This window comes from Marmota flaviventris, chromosome X (genome assembly GCF_047511675.1).
Source record: "Marmota flaviventris isolate mMarFla1 chromosome X, mMarFla1.hap1, whole genome shotgun sequence".
Taxonomy (NCBI): Eukaryota; Metazoa; Chordata; class Mammalia; order Rodentia; family Sciuridae; genus Marmota; species Marmota flaviventris.
The window spans coordinates 82496010-82521133 of NC_092518.1; the positions used below are offsets into that span (position 1 = coordinate 82496010).

General features: G+C 31.5%; 1 protein-coding gene across 8 annotated transcripts in view; it reads right to left on the minus strand.

Moving 5' to 3' along the window:
* Pcdh11x (protocadherin 11 X-linked) overlaps positions 1-25124 on the minus strand; it is a 650410-nt gene that overhangs the window by 304380 nt on the left and 320906 nt on the right. For 4 of the 8 annotated variants that reach the window (XM_071606437.1, XM_071606433.1, XM_071606435.1 and 1 more), the window contains exon 4: positions 10936-10965. The exons of the other annotated variants lie outside the window; for them this stretch is intronic. In XM_071606437.1, the coding sequence (XP_071462538.1) occupies positions 10936-10965 (30 nt within the window). The remainder of the gene's footprint in view (positions 1-10935; positions 10966-25124) is intronic. 8 annotated transcript variants of the gene reach the window in all.

The window sequence follows — 25124 nt, forward strand, 5'->3', positions numbered from 1 at the left end:
GCTAGGAAGTGGGTCACAGGGGGTATGATCTTAGAGTTTATATTTTGTCCCTGAGGAGCAGAGTTCTCTGTCTCTGGTTTGTGGTTGCCATGTTCTGAGCTGCTTCCCTCCTCTACACCTTTCTGCTATGATGTTCTGCCACACCTTCAACCCAGAGCAATGGAGTCAGCCATGTATGGACTGAGACCTCTGAAATGATGATCCTCTAGTAAACTTGTCCTCCTCTAAAATTGTCTTCTCAGCTCCTTTGGTTGCAGCAATGACAAAGCTGACTAAAACAAAGGGCTTTTCACCCTGGAAGAACACATTAAAGATCCTAGTATGTTATTACTATAAAACAAACAAAATTATGAATATGAAAATGCTGTGAGGGTTGGGGTTTGGGGATGCAGCTTAGTGGTAAAGCATTTGACTAGCATGTGTGAGGCCCTAAATTCAATCCACAGCACAAAATAAAAATGCTATGAAAAGCTAGCATCATTGCAAAAGAACATGATGATGTAATTTAGGTCATGCCACACCAAAATAAGACTGTAAAAAATTAAAATATGCAGCTCCAAAATATGCCTTCATGGCAAAGGGATTGTTTTGAGTTATTCTTTTGAGAAACTATAGACACTGGAAAAGCTCTGAGAAGTTAATCTTTTACAAGGGAACTTTAAGTCTATAAAGGAAATTTCCAGTTTTAAAGATGTTTTCCTCTCTGTACCAAGAAGAAAAGGATGACAAAAATCTCTAGAGACTCTTAATCAATGGGAAAGCATTGACTTAAATATACATAGTATACCACCATTGTTTGTTTTAAGGTGCTTTTCCTGATCATATGAGGGAGAGAGAGAGAGAGAGAGAGAGAAAGAGAGGGAGGTGGGGATTGAACCTAGGCAACTATAGTGTTTCACTAAGTTGCTGAGGCTGGAAGTGAGTTTGCCACATCCTCTTACTTTGGCTCCCCAGTGGTTGGGATTAGAGAAATGTACCACCATGCCTGACTTTATCTAACCTTAACCATTCCTTTACTTATATCCTTCTTTTTCTGTTTCAGAGAATCATGATATTTAAGCCTGAAATCAAGCCATTTCTTTGAGATCCATGTTAGAGATGGGACATGTCTCTAGGTTATCTCACAAGAAAACAGGAGATAATCATGCTATTGACTCGCTGATTTTCTCTTATTTGTTTGCTTTTTGTTTCAGAGAGTCCCAGGTAATAATTCCTGAAAGGTGGAGGAGAAAGTTATTGTTTTTTCTCCCCACAATGGTATATAATGCAAAAGGTACTGAAAAAGACTCTTCTTAATGGTGGCATAATAAGAGATAATGAAATAACTAAATCCTAGCCATTCTTAGCCCAGCCATATGGTTTCATGGATTAGACATGGTTTGTTTATTTATTATACCAAAGAAGAGGGGTCATCAGATATCCCAATATCTATGACATTAATTTAGTTTAAATTAGAAAACATTATCTAATGTTTAGCCTTTAGGAAGGCTTTCCCGGTTAGTTTCTTATAGAAATCAAAAGATAGGAATTAAGAAGGTGAAACTAAATTGATTTGTTCTCCCCAAATTGGGGGCATTTTACATTTCAAAGGTATCATTAACATAGAAGTGAAAACATCTGTGTCACTGTTTCTGAAACTGGCTGTGACCTAGGCACAACTAGACATATATTCCTTAAATATCAATAATTTTAAGTTTTCTTTCAGTAAAGTCTTCCAGAATCCACATGCAGACAGTTTGGAACCTATTTTTTTTTTTTAAGAACAGACATGTAGCTGGGCATGGTGGTGCATGACAGTAATCCCAGAGGCTCAGGAGGTTGAGGCAGGAGGATCGAAAATTCAATGCCAGCCTCAACAATGGCCAGGTGCTAAGCAACTCAGTGAGACCTTGTCTATAAATAAAATACAAAATAAGGCTGGTGATGTACCTCAGAGACTGAGTGCCCCTGAGTTCAATCCCCAGTACCAAAAAGGAAAAGAAAAGTGTGGGGGTTTGCTGAGGATATGGCTGGTTCACAGGTTAAGCACCCATGGGTTCAATCCCTGGTTTAAAAAAAATGCTGTACAGAAAATCATGTTTGCCAGTTTGGGTTGTCAATGACTACTGTGTCACAAGCTGAAAATCCCTAGAAGAGAGCATAAAAACTACCCATAAAAAGAAACATGTGCGGGCTGGGGATGTGGCTCAAGCGGTAGCGCGCTCGCCTGGCATAGGAGCGGCCCAGGTTCGATCCTCAGCACCACATACAAAGATGTTGTGTCCGCCAATAACTAAAAAAATAAATTAAAAAAAAAAAAAAACATGTGCCCTGGGGCTAGGAATGAACCATAGAAGCACTGGGTTCAATCCCTAGTACCATAAAAGAAAGAAAAGAAAAGGAAAGGAATGGAAAGGAAAGGATCCCATGAAGAGGCATGATGAATATTTTCATGCTTGTGCAAAGGTGCCCCAAAAGTCCTCTTTCTTGCCATCTAATTGACAAGAAAATTTTCCCCTGCACTTTGCTAAAAATTCCCTCTTTACCAACTGATCCAGGATGCACATTTGAGCTACTTTTTAGCTGCTGGACTCCTTGCTGATGGACCATGCAATAAAGCATTTTTATTTTTGCAAAAATCCAGTGCCATAATAATGGCTTCTATGTGCTTCGAAACTGAACCTTTGCTTGATAACATTTCTGTAATGAATATCTAAATTTAGTATAGAATTAATCATTTTAGTCATTTGGTTGATATCAAAGATAAAATTCTAATCAGAGCTCTATACTTTGGAGTATCAATTTCAATTTATTAGTCATTGGGTTAGTTAAAATATTATCACCAAGGATTCTTAATTATGTACTGACTCAAATTCATATGGCATAGAAAATAAAGGAATGGAAAAATGCCCACTCTGTGACAATAGAAAGAGCACTTATGCAAAAGTCTAAATTTGTAAGGGCACTCAACAATATTATAAAGCTAAAAACCTGGAAATATCCTGTTTAATACGTAAAGTGCTATGCAGATAGACCTTTAAAATTCTTTTCTCTTTTCTATTGCTTTGAATAAAATATAGTTTCAATGCCTTTTAAAACATTGACTTATTTTACTTAAGGTTTTAAGGCTGTTGTTGCCAGTATATTCAGAATAAGGCATAGAACTGTAATGAATATGGATGATTTTGTTTCAGAATGTGCTCAATACAATGCCACAAACAGAATAAGAACATCTGTTTTTCAGAGATATAACGGGTGGATTTTGATGCTGTAAAGTGAGACAATGGTAGGTATGAGAGATTAGTATATTTTGATGTGAGGTTTAGAGATTTCAGTAAGGGATGTGGTGTGATCATGTAGTCCCTACCCCCCTTTTGCCAAAGATCAAAGAGAAACTTTTTGAAACAAATAAAGAATCCCAATTGAACAGATCAACCAATTGGGATGTTATAGAAAAACACTTGAAAATATAATTAGCACATCAGATCATATTAAAAATAACACTCAGCATTTATTTTTTTCCTGGAATACTTTTGTAGACATAAAACAGGATTACAACTATTTGAATTGCATCTAAGGAATTTTTTATCATTTACAATACACATTTCTTTGTTTTACATGAAGCCAGTGGACCCTGAAAGACTTATTTTTAAATACCTATATAATAAACATTGATTTTACATTGGTAGACTATTATACATTTGATGCTGGAAGATCAGAAATCAGTTTCCTTTGGATTAAGCCAGTTCTGTTACACTTATATTAAAATTTGGATATTAAAAATAAAACAAGCATACCAAGTATTGATAGAAATAAAATATGATATTGTATTAGGAATTAAGATACAGAAAAATATGTACTTAATAAATATGACACAATCAAGGTGTGGACATTACAGTCCTGTGTAAAAATGGGCAGAGAGATCACAGAAAGGTTTCTAGAAAGACCAAAAAAGAACCCAAAGATAAAATGTCAAAAATAATAGAAAGTTCTGGATGGACTCAGCAGAGAAACTTGTGCAAATGATAACGTTTCTCTTTCAATTTGGAGGGAAAAATAATCAATTACAGCAGAGAATGTGCAGTAAGGAAATATAATCTAATGAGGGTGAGAGATGGAGTGACTTTTTATAATATGTTTTTCTTAGAAAATGACATTCATTTCTTTCATTCATTTATTTTTTTAAGTATTTATTTTTTAGGTGTAGATGGACACAACATAATACTTTTATTTTTATGTGCTGCTGAGGATCCAACCCCGGCCCCGACCAAGCTAGGGGAGCACTTTACCACTGAGCCACAATCCCAGCCCCTATTTTTAAAGGAAAAGGAGCCTGGGAACATAGAAAGAGACTAAAGAACTAAAAGAGTTGATAAGGAATCTATTAGAGATTATAAGGGGCCTCAGAAATATATTGGGGTTACAAAAATGCTTTCTATATTAGGATAGTACAATTTAATGTAAATCTACTGAAAATTCAGGGCTTTGTATTGGGAAATGAATTAGAAGATGTTTGAAAATGTTTGGACAGTTATTCAAGGCGTGGGATAGAAAAAACTAATAAGAGAGAAATATAATGATTTCTGAACAGTATCTAGAGTCCCATTGTAGCTTAATGGTATTAATATGTAGTACGCTTATTTTTCAATACAATTTTGTGGATTTTTTCCCCAAATAGGGCTCAGTGGCTTGTGAAGAATACAATCTGTAAAGGCAATCCACATTTATAAATCAGTACTGTGAACAATGTAGGAAGCCAAGGATAATGAAGAAATAGATAATTATAATCAGGAAGGTGTTTTACAAAGTGTGTAAAACGGAGAGTAAATGAATGATTCGAAAATGAAAGCAAAGCTCAAGTTAACTAGACAGTATAACATAAAGCAATAGAGTTGTGATCATAAATAGTGAAGATTCTGTTCACAATCTTGAAACCTGTGTAATCACATGAAAATCAGGCCCAGGGAATGCATATATATACATATAAGAGCTAGAGAATCAATAAAAAAAAAAGCATGCAAAGATACAGTACAAAATACCTATGATGGTGGCTACCTTAACAGTTAATAACAAGTTATTTACAAGCATGAGTTTTCAATAAGCATGAAATAGGCATGGAAGGGGAATACAGAAGGATCAAAAGTATCCTTTAAATTGCTTGCCACTTTTAGCCACAGACCAAATTTTCAGTCACAGCCCATTGAGATGAATTAAAAATCAATTCCAAAACAAAATAAAAAGCTTTAAAACAGTGTAAAAGGCCTCACAGTGCACCTTGTATACAATGTCCCCAGAAGAGTATATCTAGGGAATGTACACAGGATGTGGGTAAATGGTTTACCTTAGGTGGTAATGCTATATTAGAGCTCTTCATGGAATTTAATTTTTCCACAACACTAGAAACACTACACTAATGTTAATAAAGAAAACTGCTAAAAGAAGCAGAAGAAATTGCATTCATAATTGCTGTAGATTTGGCCTCATACATTTGCTACATTATAATGCTACAAAAAGTAACATGAAAATAATTTTTCATTAAGGGCCAAGACATGTGGATATACCTATTTAGTAGCATACCAAAATAGTTAGATTCATTTAGAAATAATTTTTTTAAAAAAAATCTCAATGTGCCATTCCATACTCAAATTCCTAAATTATGCTTTCAAAAGATTTTTTAAAGAAAGATCTTCCAAACATTTCTGGATTGTTGAACAGAATAGAAGTTGAAGAAGTATTTTAGAGACACAAGCAATATAAGTATTATAATACATGTTCCCTCTAAAATTCTCATTGCCCAGCTGTCTTGTCTTCATGTAACCTTTGAGCAAATGACTGCACAAATGACAGAGATCTGGAAGAAGATAGTCATATGACAGAGAATAGCTTTTACTTGAAATAGGACTATAGCTACTGTTATCCATTATGTTAGTTAGAAATAAGCCACTTTATAAATTCACCTCAGGCAGATACAAAGAAATGAGAAACGTTCTCCTTTGAGAATCTCAGTTAGTTCTGTTTCTGCCATCTTTAGTTTAGCACTTTGGTGAACACACTCTTTAACAAGCGTAGCTATTTGTGCAAACCCTGAGGGCAATTTAAACTCAGACATAGTCAAAGAGGGGAGGGATCTTTAAGAAAAAATGTCTATATGGAAATTTTCAGGTAAATGCTAAGTAAAAGAAGGTTAGTAGATTAAACCTACAAAGTTTGTGTTTATATAAGGAATTTTTGTCACTATTAACTAGGTTCAAAAAATTGTACTTCTTTTAGTTGAACATAAATATTTCTTACAATATTAAGGGTAGCTAATTAGCTATTAGCCAGCTGAATATAAACCAGATAAAGAAAGAACAAACAGTAGAGAGTGGCATTTGCTTTTATTCTAGCATTTAAATGTGCCACTAGGTTCTTGGTGAAATATCTTTTTAAGAGGAGGTAGAAAAATGTGTCTATTTCTGCAACCTAAGCCTCTGATTCAGATTCTAAAAATATGTCCTGTTTGGTAAGGCCTCTGAAGTCATTTAAATTTAAATCCAGAGAAGTCATTGAGAAATTCTCTTGTCCTTTGAAGTTTTAGGATCTAAAAGATAATAAAGTACTCATCTAGATACTATATTCTTAGCTAAGATAATGTGTTGCCTTACATTTTTACAAATTTAGGATCTGAAGGAAACTGAATATAAAAGTCATATTTAAGAATTCATTTTAAAAAACTAAATAGGTGAAGTTCAGGGGTTCAAGAGATTAATTCAACTTTTTATGGAAACATTTGCAATAAATCCAAAGTTAATGAACATTCTGACACTTAATATATTTAAGGTTTATAGCTTCTTGAATTTAATATCCAAAATACCCTTCAAAAGGTATACATAAATGCAATGAACCAAAAATAAAGGGCATCAGAGGACAGACCTAATCTCCATGGTATGTGTTAGCCACATTATATCAGGTTGGGAATAGAAAGTGTATAGATTAGTAGAAACAGCGTGATGATGTATCTGTGGCAGGATTTAGTTGACAGAAAAATGGTTTTTAAATAATTTCTCTTTCAGAAACCTCTTTATCAACTTATAACATTAAATATATTAAATGTTATTACAAAAGTATAATAAAATTTACAGGTATTTGAGATAAATGAGTATTTGCTCTATAATCTCAAGTTTTTGTCTTTTCCTTTCCAAAACAAGGATTTTAGAGACAGACTGGCTGGGTTCAAAATCTGATTCTTCTACTCATAATTCCACAACTTTAAGTTAATCACTTAAGCTCTCTGTACCTTCTTTACCTCATCTGTAAAGAGTTTATAGAGTTATTATGATGATTAATATGCATACATTTATTATTTACATATTTAATATTCACTATTAAATATTTATTATTATGCACATATTTATAGGCATGTAAACATAACTGTAAATGTCTTCACCAATATACATACACCTATATTTCTGTATAACTGTAGAACATATATATGTATATACATATATATAGGTTCACATATGCATACACGTATAGTGTGTGGAATTGAGAAAAGAATAAGTAATTTATTTTTATTTTCATCATTCTTACTTTGTTACAGAAAGCTAATGAATGGAAGGGAGGGGAAATAGGATTAGGAAAAACAGTGTAATGAATCTGAAATAACTTTTTTATGTACGTATATGAATACACCATAGTGAATTGCCACATCATGTACAACCACAAGACTGGGATCCTAATTAGAATAAGATATACCCCATGTTTGTGTGTATATGTCAAAATAGACTCTACTATCATGCATACCCAAATGAAAATTTTTTAAGGATAAATATAGAAAAATAAAGCTAATGAGAAAAAAAAAAAAGATCAAATGTTCACAGTTGCCAAATTTTAACCCTTCTTTTTGGCTTGATCAAACTTTAGTCCCATTTCTTTCATTCCTGAAATTGGCTTGACCCCAAACCTGAACAAACTATGAAAAAGTAAAATGTGTCCCTATCGTCTGTCAGCTTCTCTTAGGACCACAGCAAAACCCTTTTCCTATTGGACCACAATAAATATTTCTCTTGCTTGTCCAGGTTCTTCTTAAGAGTCTGTTTATCTTTGTTCTCCCCTGCTGAACTTATGAAAGAAAAACCTTGCCTATTGGATGTTGTGACCTTATAGAGTTCCACAATTGGAGCCTTCTCCCCTACCACAATAATCTTTCTTCTGAATAAAGTCTTCCTATATGTAAGTTCAGGTTTGTTTTTATTTGAAAAACAAAAATCATCCCCAAAAACATTGCTTTCTATTGGTTTTCATATTATGATTATATTGATGTTTTACTTTTACTTTTACATTTTTACTAAAGTGTTTTATATTGAAATATTGTGACCTATAGGTTTTCTGAGTTGGAACATCGATAGGTTCATTCCAGAGTGCTATATACAGAGTCTAACTTCTTAATAAAATATTTTCCTAAATATAGACTCACTACTTTAGATAAAATTTTCCAATATTTGTGTTCTTGACAATTATTTTAAATAATTGATCAATTGATTCATATTCAAATTTACCAGAATTATTGAGAATTTTAGAACACTGTTATGGTTTGGGTCTCGAATGTCTCCCAAAAGATCATATGTTATATAATGCACCAATGTTCCAAAGTTGAATCATAAGGGCTCTGACAGCATTAGAGGATTAATCTCTCTCATGAATTAATAATTTGAATGGGCTACTTAGAGGTGATGAAAACTGTAGACAGGTGGAGCATGGGTGGAGGTAATAGTTCACTGTGGAAATGTCTTGGGGACTATATATGTCCCTTTCTCTGCTTCCCAGCTAACATGAGTTGAGCAACTTTTATCTACCTCACAGTTCTATCATAATGTTCTGCCTTAGAACCAGCCAACCATGGACTGAATTGTCTGAAACTGAGAACCAAAATAAATCTTTCATCTTCTAAGTTGTTCTTGTCAGATGTTTTTTCACAGCAATGCAAAGATGACATAAACACCTAAAATCAGTAAAGCTTCTCTCTCTCCTTATGTCACAGTGTGTGCATGTATATTAATATATATTTAAATATGTATACATACATATGTATGTATATAATTCTACAGTACACAGTAGCAGCCAGTGACATTTTATTACTGCTGATTTCCTGCTTTGAATTGGAGAACTGTTCTTTGAACTTTTGCCTTCTGGGTGGAGCTGACTTTCAAAACCTCATCATTCCCAAGTCACAGTGTTACTCAAGATAATTTAGAGAGGTATTTGAAAACTCTCAGAAAAGCATATTGATTTTAAAATATAATGCTGTTATTTTAGTTTATTTCTCAAACATTAATTCGAATTCATTTTGACATTCTAGTCAAATTCCTTTCTAAGGTAGTCCTCACATTTATTAAAGACACATAAGGGTAACAGATTCCTTTATGATATAACGTAGATCACCCTCTGGGAAGTTCTTTTTCAAATGTCAAATTTGGCCTATCAAACCAGAACAGGATAATTCATCTTAAAGATTATACACATTTAACTGAGCAACAGTAATGGCAAGATTTTGATGAGTAATATGAGTAGTTTCTTAAGGCTTAATGAATTGAATTTCCAAAATATCTTCCATCAAAAGTTTAAGGGAAACTCAGTTCTTTCAACCTCAAAATATGGTTTATTTAAAAAGGCATAAATGTTGGGAAAAACATGTCATGAAATATTGAAAATCTCTTTTAGAGGGGGTACAGTTTAACTTGGGAGGTAACAAACATTTAATAATATATGTTAAATAGATTATTTTTACCAATATAAAATTATTTTTGTTCTAGAAAACAGTGTTCACACCATTTGACCCAGCTATCTCTCTCCTCAGTCTATACCCAAAGGACTTAAAAACAGCATACTATAGGGACACAGCCACATCAATGTTTATAGCAGCACAATTCACAATAGCTAAACTGTGGAACCAACCTAGATGCCCTTCAGTGGATGAATAGATAAAGAAAATGTGGCATAATACACAATGGAATATTACTCAGCAATAAAAGAGAATAAAATCATGGCATTTGCAGGTAAATGGATGCCATTGGAGAAGATAATGCTAAGTGAAGTTAGCCAGTCTCCAAAAAACAAATGCCAAATGTTTTCTCTGTATAAAGAGGCTCATTCATGGTGGAGTAGGGAGGGAGAGCATGGGAGGAATAGAGGAACTCTAAATAGGGCTGAGGGGTGGGAGGGGAAGGGAAGGGGGTATGGGGTTAGAAATGATGGTAGAATGTGATGGACATTATTATTCAAAGTACATGTATAAAGACAAAAATTGGTGTGAATATACTTTGTATACAACCAGAGATATGAAAAATTGTGCTCTATTGTATAATAAGAATTGTAATGTATTCTACTGTCATGTATAAATAAAAAAATAATAAGAAAAAGAAAACAGTGCTCACATATATTTGAGCAGAATGTATTTTTTTTCACATTGAAAGATGATTTTCTAAAGCCCCATTTCTCAAAGAATATAATTTTGCTGATTAACCATGTCTCTTTTACTTCTAGCATTTTTCCCTCTGATCCTAACATATACTCATGGTTTATATTCACTAACTTTTTGCTATCACTGCTAAAATGTGTATTGTCACTAAAATGCTTCTTTTTAATTGCTAAAATTCATCACAAAATAACTATATTACTGGAACATTCACAAAATGATACTGTTATAGTATGTTGTTTTGGCACAGTGGGAAAAGAAAGTATTGGTGAAAAATAAAATAAAATAAGACTTGAAAACTGCTTCCAGGACTGTGTAAGTGATACAAAATATGGAGACAGCTCGGCTTGAATCTCTTTTAAGGCAGAACTATAACATATGTCATCTTAAATACTTACAATTTTAACTCCATGGAGTAACTACTGTAACTTCAGGAGTTTAAGGGAAAAAATGGTACAACATATTTTGAAATCAATTTTTTTTTTTGAAATTTACAATCTTACCTTTCCTGCCTTTTTCCCCTCGGATTTCCGCTGATTTGGGATAAAATGGAGGCAAGGGAAGCAAAACAAAACAAAACAAAAACAAAAACAAAAATAAAAATCAGCTACAATTTGGTTACTGCAAATGCATATTCTTTAAAAAGCATGTCAATATTCCCAGTGCAATACTATGCTTTTTTTCCCCCTAAATGCTTTCATCTTCTAGATTCTTCAGTGGTTTCAGTGAAGTGGTATAAGAACATTGTCAATTTCATGCAAAAATATGAAGTGACATATAAAATCTTCAATTGACATCAAAAAATTAAGTTATATGCTTAGGCAACATAGGCATTAATCAAGAAAAGGCATCCTTTCAATTGGATATTTTCTTATGATATCACTTATTTCTTATCTATTTTAAATGAAGGGGCCTTTATTTCAAGCATGAATGTATTTCTTAAAACAAAAACTAGCCAACTTGGAAATTCATGAATTGGAAGCAAACATTAGAAATATCTATACTATATCAGGATACTATCTCTAAATGTTCTATCAGTTTTATTGGATCTTAGTTCCATTCTGTTTAACTAAATCCTTTCTACTATTTCTAAATGTTCTATCAATTTTATTGTTTTTTAGTTCTATTCTGTTTAACTAAATCCATTCTAAATCTATCATGATAAAGTAGCAAGTTACTTCAATTTTTAAGATTCAAGAAACATTTGGGTCATTTGTCCTTATAGATTCACTCTCCTTTGTAGATATTCACAAAAGTCCTCCTGCTCATTTTTTTCCTTTCTACAGAAAGGCAAAAGTTCTTTAGAGGGTATTGTTGAGTACAAAGAATCAGAAAATTGAGATGAGGGTAGTATTTATTCTGAAGTAAGGGTAAATAAAAAGGGAAACATAGCCAACATCATATGAGGATAAATGCTCTGTATTTTTATCTAATTGTTTTATCAGATATTACCTGGCCAAGAGTCTATATATTTTTCTCTCATTTTAATATAATTGAGTTAAACAATTAAAATTGCAATGAGTATCCAAAATCATCCTAAAAATAAAATTGTACTTTTTGTTCTTTTACATTGTGTATTTAATTTAAGCATAAGATATCAATAATGTCCATCTACATCCATCAAATCCAATCAGCAATGGATCAAAGTTAGAACTTGATTTATCTGTGAAGCCATAGCCTGAGGATAATACCTTGAGTATTCTCTTCCAATAAAGTGTTCTTACATTTCAATATCTTTAACCAACCAGTATTTAAAGCTCTCTTTATTATGAATGAGAATGTTTTAATAACAAATTCAAATTTTTAATTTTCCAAATGAAAAAAATCTCACAGACCAAAAATCCCTAAAACTTCAACCAATATCTAAAAATACAACATTGAAAATACCATTACCTATTCTGTAAAATCATAATGGATCATTTTGTATTTGTTCCAGTAGAAATTACTTTCAAGAACATAATACATGTTAGCTATTAGATGTTTTACCATTTATCACTGAGCAATCCAAAAGCATTCAGATATTTAGTGAGCCAAGTAAAGGTATAAAAATGTTAATCATCTCTATCTTGGTAAAGCATTTAGTGAACTATTAAAAATTGAATGACAACCAATACTTAAGGCTAGTAAACATTTGGAGGTTACAATGCCACATCTACTAAATTTCTTAATTGAGAGTTCTAACTGAATATAACTGATAAAAAAGAGACATGAAATATAGTATGTAAGGGAAGTTACAAAGTTTGTTAATGTCAAGAGTATAACCCAATGAAAGGAATATCCTAAATTTTCAGTAATTTCTCTATTAAATTGCATAGTATTAGTCAATATAGTAGAAAATTATGTCAGGTAAGTCACCACAGTGAAATATTATTCATGTATGCTTTGATACAGCAGTTCTGTTAACACACTTTAAAAAAATCAAAACCAAGTAATTTTGGTATTCCTCAATATCTATGTACTTTTGTGATCAGTGGGAACTAGACATATTATATTTGTCTGTTTGGGTATGTGTATTCAAACCACAAGCACAAAGGGTGAGGTCAATAAAAGATAAAATCTATAACCCAAAATAGTATTGCTATTGTGTAGTCTCTGAATACTCTTTTTTTCCCATCCCCAGGTTTATAACTTCTCTTTTTTCTTTACCTATCTGTATAAAGTACAGCTATTATCTACATTCTGGCTTCAAGTAGGACATTTTTGTGCATTGCTTCTGCTTACAGTGTGATGGTCCTCTGAACATAAGAATTAGAAGATTAATGATAGACGAAAGAGAGAAAGTTGGAATTGGAAGTCAAGGAAGCTATACCTATACACACAATTAGCAGAAAGGGGAAGAAACCTACTAGAGAACCTATCTTGAATCACTTTCTGCAGATTAGAAACAAAGTAGAAGAGGGCACAGAAGAAACAATGTATTTGATGAGTGCTGATTTACTTTAAAAGATGACTTCCATCTCACCCAATAAAGCACCAATCATCATTAAATATTTGTCCAATGGGTCATGTACATTATCAACTTGAGATATCCTTTAATGATTAATATTTAACAACAAACACCAGAATGTCATTGACCGTCTTCTGTAGGACCCACAGTACTGATGATGGTAACTCTTCTGAACGTCATGATCAAAATGAAAATGTTTATCACTGTGAACACATAGTAGATCCTTAATATTTGTCTAATGGATACATGAAACTGGGTAAGAAACTTTGTGTGTGTGTGTGTGTGTGTGTGTATACTATGAAAAAGTAGCAGCTTGTAAAGTGTGTGATACCATCCATTGTGGAACACCTTTCTCCAGTATGCACTTAAAAATAAAGTACATAGATGCTGCAACTGAGAAAAATGTCACAATTTTAACCTCAATTTGTATTTGGTTTAAATCCATATAACTACTATGTTCAAGTTCATTTGTTTTGGTAGAAGGACACATGTGGCATGATATTTCAGAGATTTATTCAGTTATCTCCTCAGAGTGTTGGTGGCTTTAAAGAAAAGCCACTAGTAAATCTCATAACAAACCAGCCTAAATTTCTTTCTCAGAATGTTTCATTATTATGTCTTTCCTTTCTAAAATGTAAATTGCCACTTCAGAAGAATAAACTTATCAAAATGTATCTAGACATTACTACTGCCTTATTCTGCTTTTCCTAAATTTAAGATTGGCATAAAGATTGTATAGGTAGTGTCTACAAAACAGTAAAGAGTATGGAACATTTGAAATAAGATTCAGGTTTGGGCTGGGGATGTGGCTCAAGCAGTAGCGTGCTCGCCTGGCATGCATGTGGCCTGGGTTCGATCCTCAGCACCACATACAAAGATGCTGTGTCCGCAGAAAAACTAAAAAACAAATAATTATTAAAATTCTCTCTCTCTCTAAGACTCTCTCTATCTAAAAAATAAAAAAAAATTCATGTTTCAGTTCTGGTTCAACAAGTAGCTATATATTCTTATATAAGCAAACTTTGGAAGAATATATATTTACCTCAAACATCAAAGCTATGACTTAACTACATTTTTGGTGCTATTGGTAGTGACAATGATTATATCAATTATAGGAGCACTAAAACTATAACCACCATTGTAACTGTTATTATTATATTTCATTTATTGTGTGAGAGGAATTCCAGTAAATTTTTTCCTATATCATCTCATTTACTTCTTATAGTGACCCTATGATTGTGGGCAAATCATTCTCATATTACATACTAGAAAGATGTATATCAAAGAAGTTAAGAAACCTACTTAGATCCTCTATTTGTGAGGGACAAAGCTGAGGTTTGAAACCAAGTCTACTGGATTCTTAATATTCTAGAATGTAAGGTGCATGGCAACTGGGACTTTTATCATTTTGGATTTAGAATACTGCTATATTCTCAAAGCCTAAAAACATGCCTGGCACAATGGAGACCTACAATGAATATTTGCAGAATATTTAAAGAACAAAATATACTCTTTTATCCTCTATATTTGTGATTATACATAATTATAGCCAGGGTATAATAATTATGAATATTAGTTAAAATAATAAATTTGCAAGCCATACTGTTTGGTTTCAACTGCTGGCTGTATACCTTATTATCTGTTACCTAATAAATGTTTCTTTTTGTCCTTTTGTCTTAGTGCCATCATTTGTAGAATGGAAAATTAGGATTTCCTAATTCACAGTATGTTTAAGGAGGATAAATTGGGTAAATTTAGTACTTCAAAGAGTAGCTGCTACTTGTTTGAGCTATCTACTATTAGTGATAATTTATTTTATCCTCTTCAATGATACATAATTTCAATGTCATACAATCCTACCATTTAAACTGTGAAGTCAACATTTTTAGTATACTCAGAACTCTGTAACCATCACTGCAGTAAATTTTAGAATATTCTCATTACTCAGAGATTCTCATTACTATCATCCCCTTATGTTCCTAGCCATGCCCTCAGATATAAGTAACTATTAACATATTTTCTGTCTCTATAAATGTCCCTCTTATAGAAAAATAAGTAGAGTCATGATCTTTTTTATTGAATTCTTTCACTTTGCATAATGATTTCAAGGTTCATTTATGTTGTAGCATATTTCAGTAATTTGTACTTTTTATGGTTAAATAATACTTAGTTGCAAATATTACCATTTTGTTTAAACATTTATTCATTGGTGGATGTTTGTATCATACAATTGGGCTATTATTAATGATACTGCTATAAACATTCATGTGTAAGTTTATATATGAATGTCTGTTTTTATTTGCTGTAAGTATATTTCTTGGTGTGAAATTAATAAGTCAAACAGTAATCCTATAACCATGTGAGGAACTTCTAGATAGTTTTCCAAAGCAACTGAACCATTTTACATTCCTTCCAGTAGCATAAGAGGGTTCTAATTTCTCCACATCCTCACCAACAAGATAATTTATTTATTTATTTTTTAAACATTTTTTTAGTTGTAGATGTATAAAATATCTTTATTTTTATTTATTTTTTATATGGTGCTGAGGATCAAACCCATGGCCTCACATGTGCAAGGTAAGTGCTCTACCCCTGAGCTACAACCCCAGCCCAAGATAATTGATTTTGAACTCTTTAACTTAACAAAGAATTTTTCTATCCAAATATTTTTAAACACTATAGGCTGATATTCAAAATTCATTTAGTTATATTCATATATTTATGTAATATGGCTATTCTACTATCTGATTTAAATGAACTATTCCAGGATGCTAAGGTACCAGTCAAGAAATTGCTAAACTTATCTTTTCAGAGGATTGAAAAGTTGCCTAATTCTTAATATTAATCCCCCATCAATTAAATATGTATTTCAAATAATAAAATTTTCTCAATTAAAGCAAAATGCACTTTTTAAAATAGCTATCAAAGTACTAAAATCCAAACTACAATTTATCACTGTTAAAATTGGAAGGAAAGGAACGTCGAAAGAAGAGATAGGAGATAATGAGACAAAGATATTGCAGTTGTTGGGCAAAGAGTGAAGAATGAAGAACACTCGATTAAAAGTATTTGAAATGGTGTTTCATGGACTCTCCATCTTTGAATTGGAATTTGACTTTAATTTCCCTTTCATTATATTCTTATAAGAATAAAATGAATTATCAGACTAGAATAAAATGACAGGGAAATTAAAGTCATGCTTTTTTCAAGCTGGATACTGGATTCAATCTAACAAAACTGTGCAAAATCAAAATATTTTCAAAATGACCTAGGAGCAGAGTATTATGGATGACAATAAACTTCTATCTTCTTACCAGGAGTCACAGATGAGTTAGAATACAATTGCACCATTTTATCACATAATCCTTTTGATTTATTCAAAACCCCACTCTTGCTCTAGAATATCTTTATACCATGACAGTAACAAAAAGCAATGTGACATACTTATCTGCTTTCTGAAAATATTATGTCAATAGAAACAATGTTTCATTTTTAATTATTTGAATTTTACATGAAGATAACTCTGCTACCAAAGATGTATGCAATTGTCTCCCATATCACTTTAAATTACAGATCATTTTAACATGTCATTCTTGCAAATGTGAAAAATCTGAGTATGTTGTATTGTGTCTATTAAAGCTTGTAGATGTTTACAAAATGAACATCAAAGCAATAAAGGGATTATGAGTATAAACGACAGAATACAAATTATCATTCTTATTTACTACAACGAATGCATTCCTTTTAAGTGCAACAGCTACTGGATTGGTTAGTTATGTAAATTCCCAGTTTTCATACTAGATGAAAGCATGATAAAGAAATAAAAATTAAAAATGCAACTATCACACTTCAGGATGGACAGGGTATTTTAAAATACTACTACTAGCTTACTAGCACAGGTTTCAAGTGGAAGCTAAACTCTAATATAGTCAATCTATGTAACTACTAGTTAAGTTTATAACTTTCTGATAGTGTCTTGAACCTAAATTATAATTACATTTCTTTTAATCTATCTCTAAAGTTTGAGTTTCAATTAGTATGTCCTAACTTTAAATTAGAATTTATAATTATGAAATGCTCAATACCAGTATTTTAGGGTTGTCTGTTGATTATTTGTTATGTCAGAAAAACTTTATCCTCTGGAATTGTCATATAGTTTCCTTGAGTTCTTGGCTCTGATATATTCTGCCAGTTCTAACCCCAATAGCAATTCCATGCTGAACTTCTTTTAGTGTATTTCTGTGGAATTTTCAGCCTATTTCAAATTATATAAGGAAACTGACAGGATAAATCTGTTTCACATTATGCGTTTTTGTTCTTGTTGTTTGTTTTGCTTTGCTTTTGTCTTCCTTTCTTTTTTGCAGTGATGGTGATCAAACCCAAACATTCATTCATACTAGGCAAGCACTCCACCACTGCCTTACATCACTGGTCTATTCATTTCTCTAGCTGATTTTTAATTTTTTTTTTTTAATATTTGTGAGGTTTCAAGTGCGTCTCAACTCTCCAAAGTGAAGCTGACTAGCTGTAGTGGATGGAATAGTGTTCTCCAAAAATTCATGTTCACTTCAACCTTGAAGTTTGACCTCATTTGAAAACAGAAACTTTATATACAATAACTAAGAATCCAGATTTTAATTGGTCTTGGATTTAGGGGGAACTCATATCCAATTACTGATTACCTTGTAAAAGATGAAACACAAATTCTCAAAGAGAAAAAGTCCAGGTGAAGATGAAAGAAGAATTTGAAATGATGAAGCTATAAGCCAAGGAATGTCAAGGACTGCAGGTGTAACCAGAAGTGGAAAGGATTCCTCCCACAATTTTTCAGAGAGAACCTGGCCCTGAGAATACCGTGACTTCAAATCTTTAGCTTGTAGGACTATCAAAGAATAAAATTTATGTTATTTTAAGCCATATAACTTTGTGATAATTTGTTCTGGGATACCTAGGGCTAATATAAACATCCCAAATAATATGTTTTCATTTCAGGTAAAGAACTAGCTGGCTAGGTCAAAATATGGGTTGTTCTATCAGGTAATGAATTTATCAAACCAAAATGCTTTGAAAGACTTTTGAGCACAAATCATTGTTTTCTAGGTATTATGCACGTTTCTGGATGACTGGGATGGATAAGTAAGTATGGTACATGGAAAAAGCATCAGTTTTTGAATAACTAGATATAGGTTATAATCCTTGATCACTCATTAATTTATGAAATATTTAGGAAGAGCCTATTTGGGAGTATGTGTAAATTTTTTTCATAAAAAATGAGTGGGATAAGTTTCTAAAGGAACTCATAGTTTAACAAGGAATGCAGACACAGAAACAAATAATTATAATCTAACATTTTAGGTTTTATAATGAGCAGATAAAGTGCTTTCACACAGAAAAAGAATAGAGTTGCATAACACTGACTTCTATGAATCTCAGTTTATTAATCTATAAAATGAGGACAAAGATAACAATCCATGTCTTTCCTATTGTTAGAGGTTATTTTGGAAGTTAAATAAAATCCTTTCTTCCTGTCCCTCTGTTCTTCTTAACTCTCCCTACAAAACAAATTTTGGCATCTAATATTTTTAAATGTCTTCTGAATTTAGTATTTTATATACATTGTCTCAATTAATCTTTAAATATTTAATTATGGTAAAAATATTAACCTACATTAACATTTTTGGAAACTGAGGAACTGAGATTTCTTCTATTTTCAAAAACCAGGGTATAAATAGTATATATATATATATATATATATATATATATATATATATATATATATATATATCTTTTCACAATGTTCTGCTATAAAAATAGACACAGATACATTCTATTTGAAGTTAATGTGTTTTGTGCCCTAATACCTAGCAATAGAAAAATTAGGTGATAAATATTTCAAATATGTATGAATAATTGTGAATACATGAAAATTGTATATTTCTTATATAGTACTTTCTTTCCTTACTAAATTATTATCCATGATAGAGAAAAACATTAAAATGTATTTCTGCAGTACAACATTTGTATTGGTCTTTATGTTAAGCAAATGCATTTGTATTTATCTAGTGGAGTTTCCTAAGTTGATTTTCCCTCAAAAATTTATATTCAGATTTATTTTAGCTAATTTTACTTATGCAAGTTATTTTACATATGGAAACAACATATCCAACTCCATAACATGGAGCCTTGAGTATTAATCAGTTTACTTATTAATATAACATAGGCAAACTACTACATTGAAAAATTGACAACATTTCCAATTTAATTATTTCAGTTCTCTGCCCAGTTTCAGATACATTATGTAGAAAGATAGCATCCTATGTATGGAGAAAAAGCCCAGAATCAAAAATCTTTCTCATTTTCAGGTAGCAGGGACTGTCCAATGAGACAAAGCGGGAAATACACTGCATTAAATGAATTCATATCTTATACACCATTTCTAACATATTCATTCATTTCCTCATTCCTTCATTCACTAAGCTAGCTAGTGATTACAGTCTCTATAAGGGAATAAAGGCAAGACTGTGGATCCTTACAATACTTGTGGTATTGAAATAGCAGTTTTTCTTCATTAATAGAGGTATAGTTGCATAATTTTATCTTTCAGAGAACAATTTACAAATATTTAGTTACAGCTTTAGCAGAGAAAATGAACATTAATTAAAGGTACATCTTATTATTTACCACAGCTAAACTCCAATATATATGATGCTGACAGATTTCTATGAGACAGAAATAAAAGCACTCCTCCTGAGTGATCTACGAAGTCTTGAATTATCAAAGGCTTGCATTAAAACTGCATAAGGTAGGGTCTGAGCTTTATTTAAAAAGGTATTTCATTCCCCTAGAGGCTCATCTGCCTCAGGCATCTTCCCAGTATTTAGCTCTTAAAGTATCTAGAATAGTTTAAGCTTGTACATATTTTACTGCTTTGTGAAGCTATCAAGTAGATTTTTTTTCCAATTTATCATATTGAAGTTGTTATTTTCAGCTTCCAATTCAACATAAAACAGCCAATGGTTCCATTTATCTCTCTGAGTTTATTCTCAGCAGAGTTCTATATTCAGGGCAGTTTTATTTTTATTATTGGTTATTTATCTTTGGTATTTTTGGAAGACGGAAAGAGTTACAATTCTTTGGGAGCTTTTACTATGGAATTTTACCAATCAACAAGTATTTATTGAGTATCTACTGGGTAACAGGAACTGTACTTAAGATCTTCAGCTCTGAAAGTGGACTGCCTGGCTCAAAATAATTTCCTTACTATTAATGCCATGACCTTGGGTAAATTTCCCAGTCATGCTAACTACTTTGCTCAAGTCTGTTTATCTGAAAAGAACAGCATTAATAATGGTAACTACATGACAAGGTGGTTGTGAGCACTAATTGATACAGTAAAGCACTTAACACACTGCCTTGTCAGCACTCAAAAATACTGGCAATTATCTTTATTGCCATCATTATTATTTTAGTGGTACACTATGTGAAACCTTGAAATGACTATAATACATTAGGAGGTATTTTACAATCTACTGACCAAATTAGCTACTGAAAAATATTAAGAGATTATCAATTAATTTCTGGTATGTGTTATAGCAACTCCAGTGGTAATGAAAGACTATGTGTGGAAAAACTTTTGCTTTGGACTCCTAAGTGAATCACTACCTCATGAAAATGAATTATAGAAAACTGTATAATACTGATTTAGTTTGCCTGAAGCACATAAAATATATTTTTAGAAAAATCAAACATTTTATTCAGCAAGGGACTATGGTCCAAAAGCAAAAGGCTAAGTTTATTAAGACTTTTAAATATTTATAAATCTATAGAGCCATATGATTTGATGTATTGTCCTTACTGTTAAATCGGTAGTGAAACAGAGGTTTCTATCTTAGGCTCATGAGATCAGAATCTTGACCCAGATGAGGAGCTCTTTTTCATATTCATTCTAATTGTGGCTCATCTTGAAATGATTAGATCTATTGTTAGAAAAAGGCAACATCAGCACTAAGGATGCAGTGATTAATTTAAAAATCAGTTTAATTCCTTTGGATATATATCTAATGTTTCAAATTAACCATGTACCCAAATTATTAAGTGATTAAAGAAAATGTAATTGCCATCCATTATTCATATTCATCACCTGAATACAAAGTAATTGTTGCAAGCAAAAACAGCACAAAGTAAAATATTTTATAAGCTCTACTATACAGATAGATAGAAAAACTTAAAAATGGGTTATAGGAACAACCTTTGATGTAATAAATCAGGGCATCAGTATAAATGCCCTAACAAAATCTGGTTTAATTTAGATGAAGGTCAAATTTACCCTTGGGAGCATGAGGACCTTTTTTCTCCCACTATTATGGCAACCTTAATTATTTTCCTTTATTCCAAGAAAGGGCAGAAAATGAATCTCAGTCAGCCCTGACTGATAATCTCTAAAAGATTCATACAAATAGCACTGGTGCTATTGGTAGGTGAGTTGCCACTGACTTCTTTATCACAAAGACATGTTTCCAAGTAGTAGCATTTTCAACATTAAAATATTATCACTGTTCTATTGTTTTTACAACTAAGGTCATGGCTAAACTGAGCAGAATTTAATGTACATTCATTACCTTGGAATAGAGAATATGTCAAAATAAGAGACAAGAAGAGTCTTCTCTTATGGCTGAAAAGGGACAATGGTATATATTTTGTTAATTGCATTTGTGTTCCTTACATAATAAATATTCTAACCTCTCCAGATTAAAAAGAAAGATTGTTCAAAAAAACAAAGTCAGACATGTAGAAAAACTTAAAAGTCCTTTATACTATACTTACTTGGCTGCAGACATCATGATCATGAAGGTGGATTTATCTTGATATATAGATTCCTACAATATCCTCAAATTAAAAAAAAAAAAAAAAACCTAAAAGATTCTAAATGAATCTGAGGCTTCCACACATCTCTTGAAGTGGACTTCAAGTGAATTCACAACAACTGGTAAGAAAATACACAAACATATATACTAAAAATTGTATAAATAAATCAAGATTAAATCCTCAAAAATATTCAATAACCCACAGGAAGACAAGAAAAGAAAATCAGAAGAATTAAAGTCAAAGAAAAAAACAGATAATAAAATGGCAGAGTTGAGCTAACTGACATATCAATAATTACCTTAAAAGTAAAAAAAAAAAAAAAAAACTAATCAAAAGACAGAAATTGGTACAGTGTTTTCCAAAAAGAACAAACACTCAACCCAACTCTATGCTGCTTATAAGATACTCACTTCAAATTATTGATTTAGGTAGAAATTAAATGAATGAATATATATATATATATATATATATATATATATATATATATATAATATAAATATTAATCTAAAGAAATCATGTATGTGTCTATATTAATAACACATAAGGTGATTTCATAAGAAAAAAGTTATTATAGATAAACAGAAGTATGACATAGTAATAAAGGCTCTATCTAATAAGAGGGCATAGAGATAAAAAATGAGTATGGAATAATAAAAAAGCCTTAAAGCATATGAACCAAAACTTTCTGATAGAGCTGACAAATCCTCAAATATATCTAGGGACTTCAACATCTCATTCTCATTATATAAGAGACAGAAAATAACCAAAGGCAGAAAATATGAATAACACTGCACCAGTACTGTCTAATTGATGCAAATAGCATTAATAAGACATTGAAATATTGAACATTCTACCCATGCAGGTCAGAAGACACAATATTTTTAAACAGCCCAAAACCATGTCACCAAGATAGACCCTATTTGGAGACAAAAAATATCAATTTATAATTAGTTTAAAAATTAAAAATTTTCAGTGATTAACTATATGACATTAAACTAGAAATCAGTAAAAGAAAAGCAAAAGAACAATGTTTAAATATGTAAAATATGCTTCTATGTTACCTGGGTGTCAAACAGGAAATCTACAAAGAAATAAAAACATATACCAAGCTAAATCAAAACCAATAAACAACCTATCAAAATTTGCAAGTAACAGTCAACACAGTGCTAAGATGGAAATTTATAGGACTTTTTACACTGGATGAGGAAGGGACTCAAACACATACTCTAAGTGTGTTCTTTAAGAAATTTGAAAAGAGTAAAGCAAATCCAAAGTAAGAAAAATGAAGAAAAGATAAAGGTAGAAATCAATGAAGTTGAATATAAGAAAACCTTAGAGAATATTAATGTAATACACAACTAGTTCTTTACAAAAGATAAAAATCAATATTTGAAAGCATGTAGCAAGGCCCAGAAAAATATTAATAGAGGATATAAAATTCTAATATCAGTTCTGAATTAGAAAACATCTTTATAGAACAGCCATTAAAAGTAAATAAGGGAACACTATAAAAAATTTACACTCATAAATTTGACAATTGAAAGAAATTGATAAATTCCACAAAAAATTACAAACTTAGAAAATACAACCAAGAAAAAATAGACCATCTTAATAGTCTTAAAACCATTAAAGAAGAAATTGAATTTTTAATGTAAAAGTTCCACTTCCCCCAAAAATAAACCTCTCCAGGTCTAGATGATTTCACTATAGAATTTGGCCAAAATTTTTAAAGACAAATTGATGTCAATCTTAAATGTATTTTCCAAGAAAAAAAAAGTAAGAATGTTTATCAATTTATTTTATAAGGCTATTATTATCCGGATACCAACTAAAAAGACAATAGAAAAATACTAAACAATAACTCTCATGTATATAGGTGCAAAAATACTAAACAATATATTAGCAAATCAAATCAAACTTTGTATAGAAAGAATTATACACTATGACCAAGAGCATTTCAGATATGCAGGATTTGTTCAACATCGCAAAACCAACATAATGCACATTAACAAACTAAAGAAGAAAAATCATATGAGCCTATTAACTGATGCAGAAAAAAAAAAACATTTGATCAAAGTCAATACACATTCATTAGGAAAACTTACAGCAGGTTACGGACACAAGTACTACGTCTACAATTGAAAGAGCATCTACCAAAAAAATCAATATCTAACATTATATTTAATGGGAAAGACTAAACATTATTTTGCTATAATTGAGAAGAAAGCAAAGATATCCAGTTTCAGCAATTTTATTAAATATAGAACTAGAATTTCTAGCCTTGTAATAAGGCAAGATAATGAAATAAAAGACATAAAATGGCAAAAATATCATTTTTTATAGATAATGTGATTTCTTACCCAGGAAATCCAAGCAATATACCAAAAACAAACAAACAAAAACTTTTCCAGAACTAATAAGCATGTTTAGCAATGTTACCCAATATAAGACAAACACACAAAACAAAATTACATTTCTATGTATCAAAAATGAGCATGAAATTTAAATATAATTTTTTCTTTGAGATGGCTCCAGAGACAATGAAATAATCAGGTATACATCTATCAAAATACATATATTTGGAAGCAGAAAAATGCTAACTACTGATTAAAAATATATACTAGTCTCACCAAAAATACTATACAGGTGGTACATACACATTTTCAAATATAATTAGTGCTAAGGTTATATAGCTCAGTGGTACAGTAGTGCCTACTTAGCATGTGTGAGGCTCTGGGTTGAATCCTCAGCACTATGAAAACAAAGTTACCCATCAGGGAAATGCAAATTTAAACAACAATGAGGTATGACTACACATTTATCCGAATTCTAAAATTAATAAAAAAGAGTAATACCAAATGTTGGACAGGTTGCAGAGAA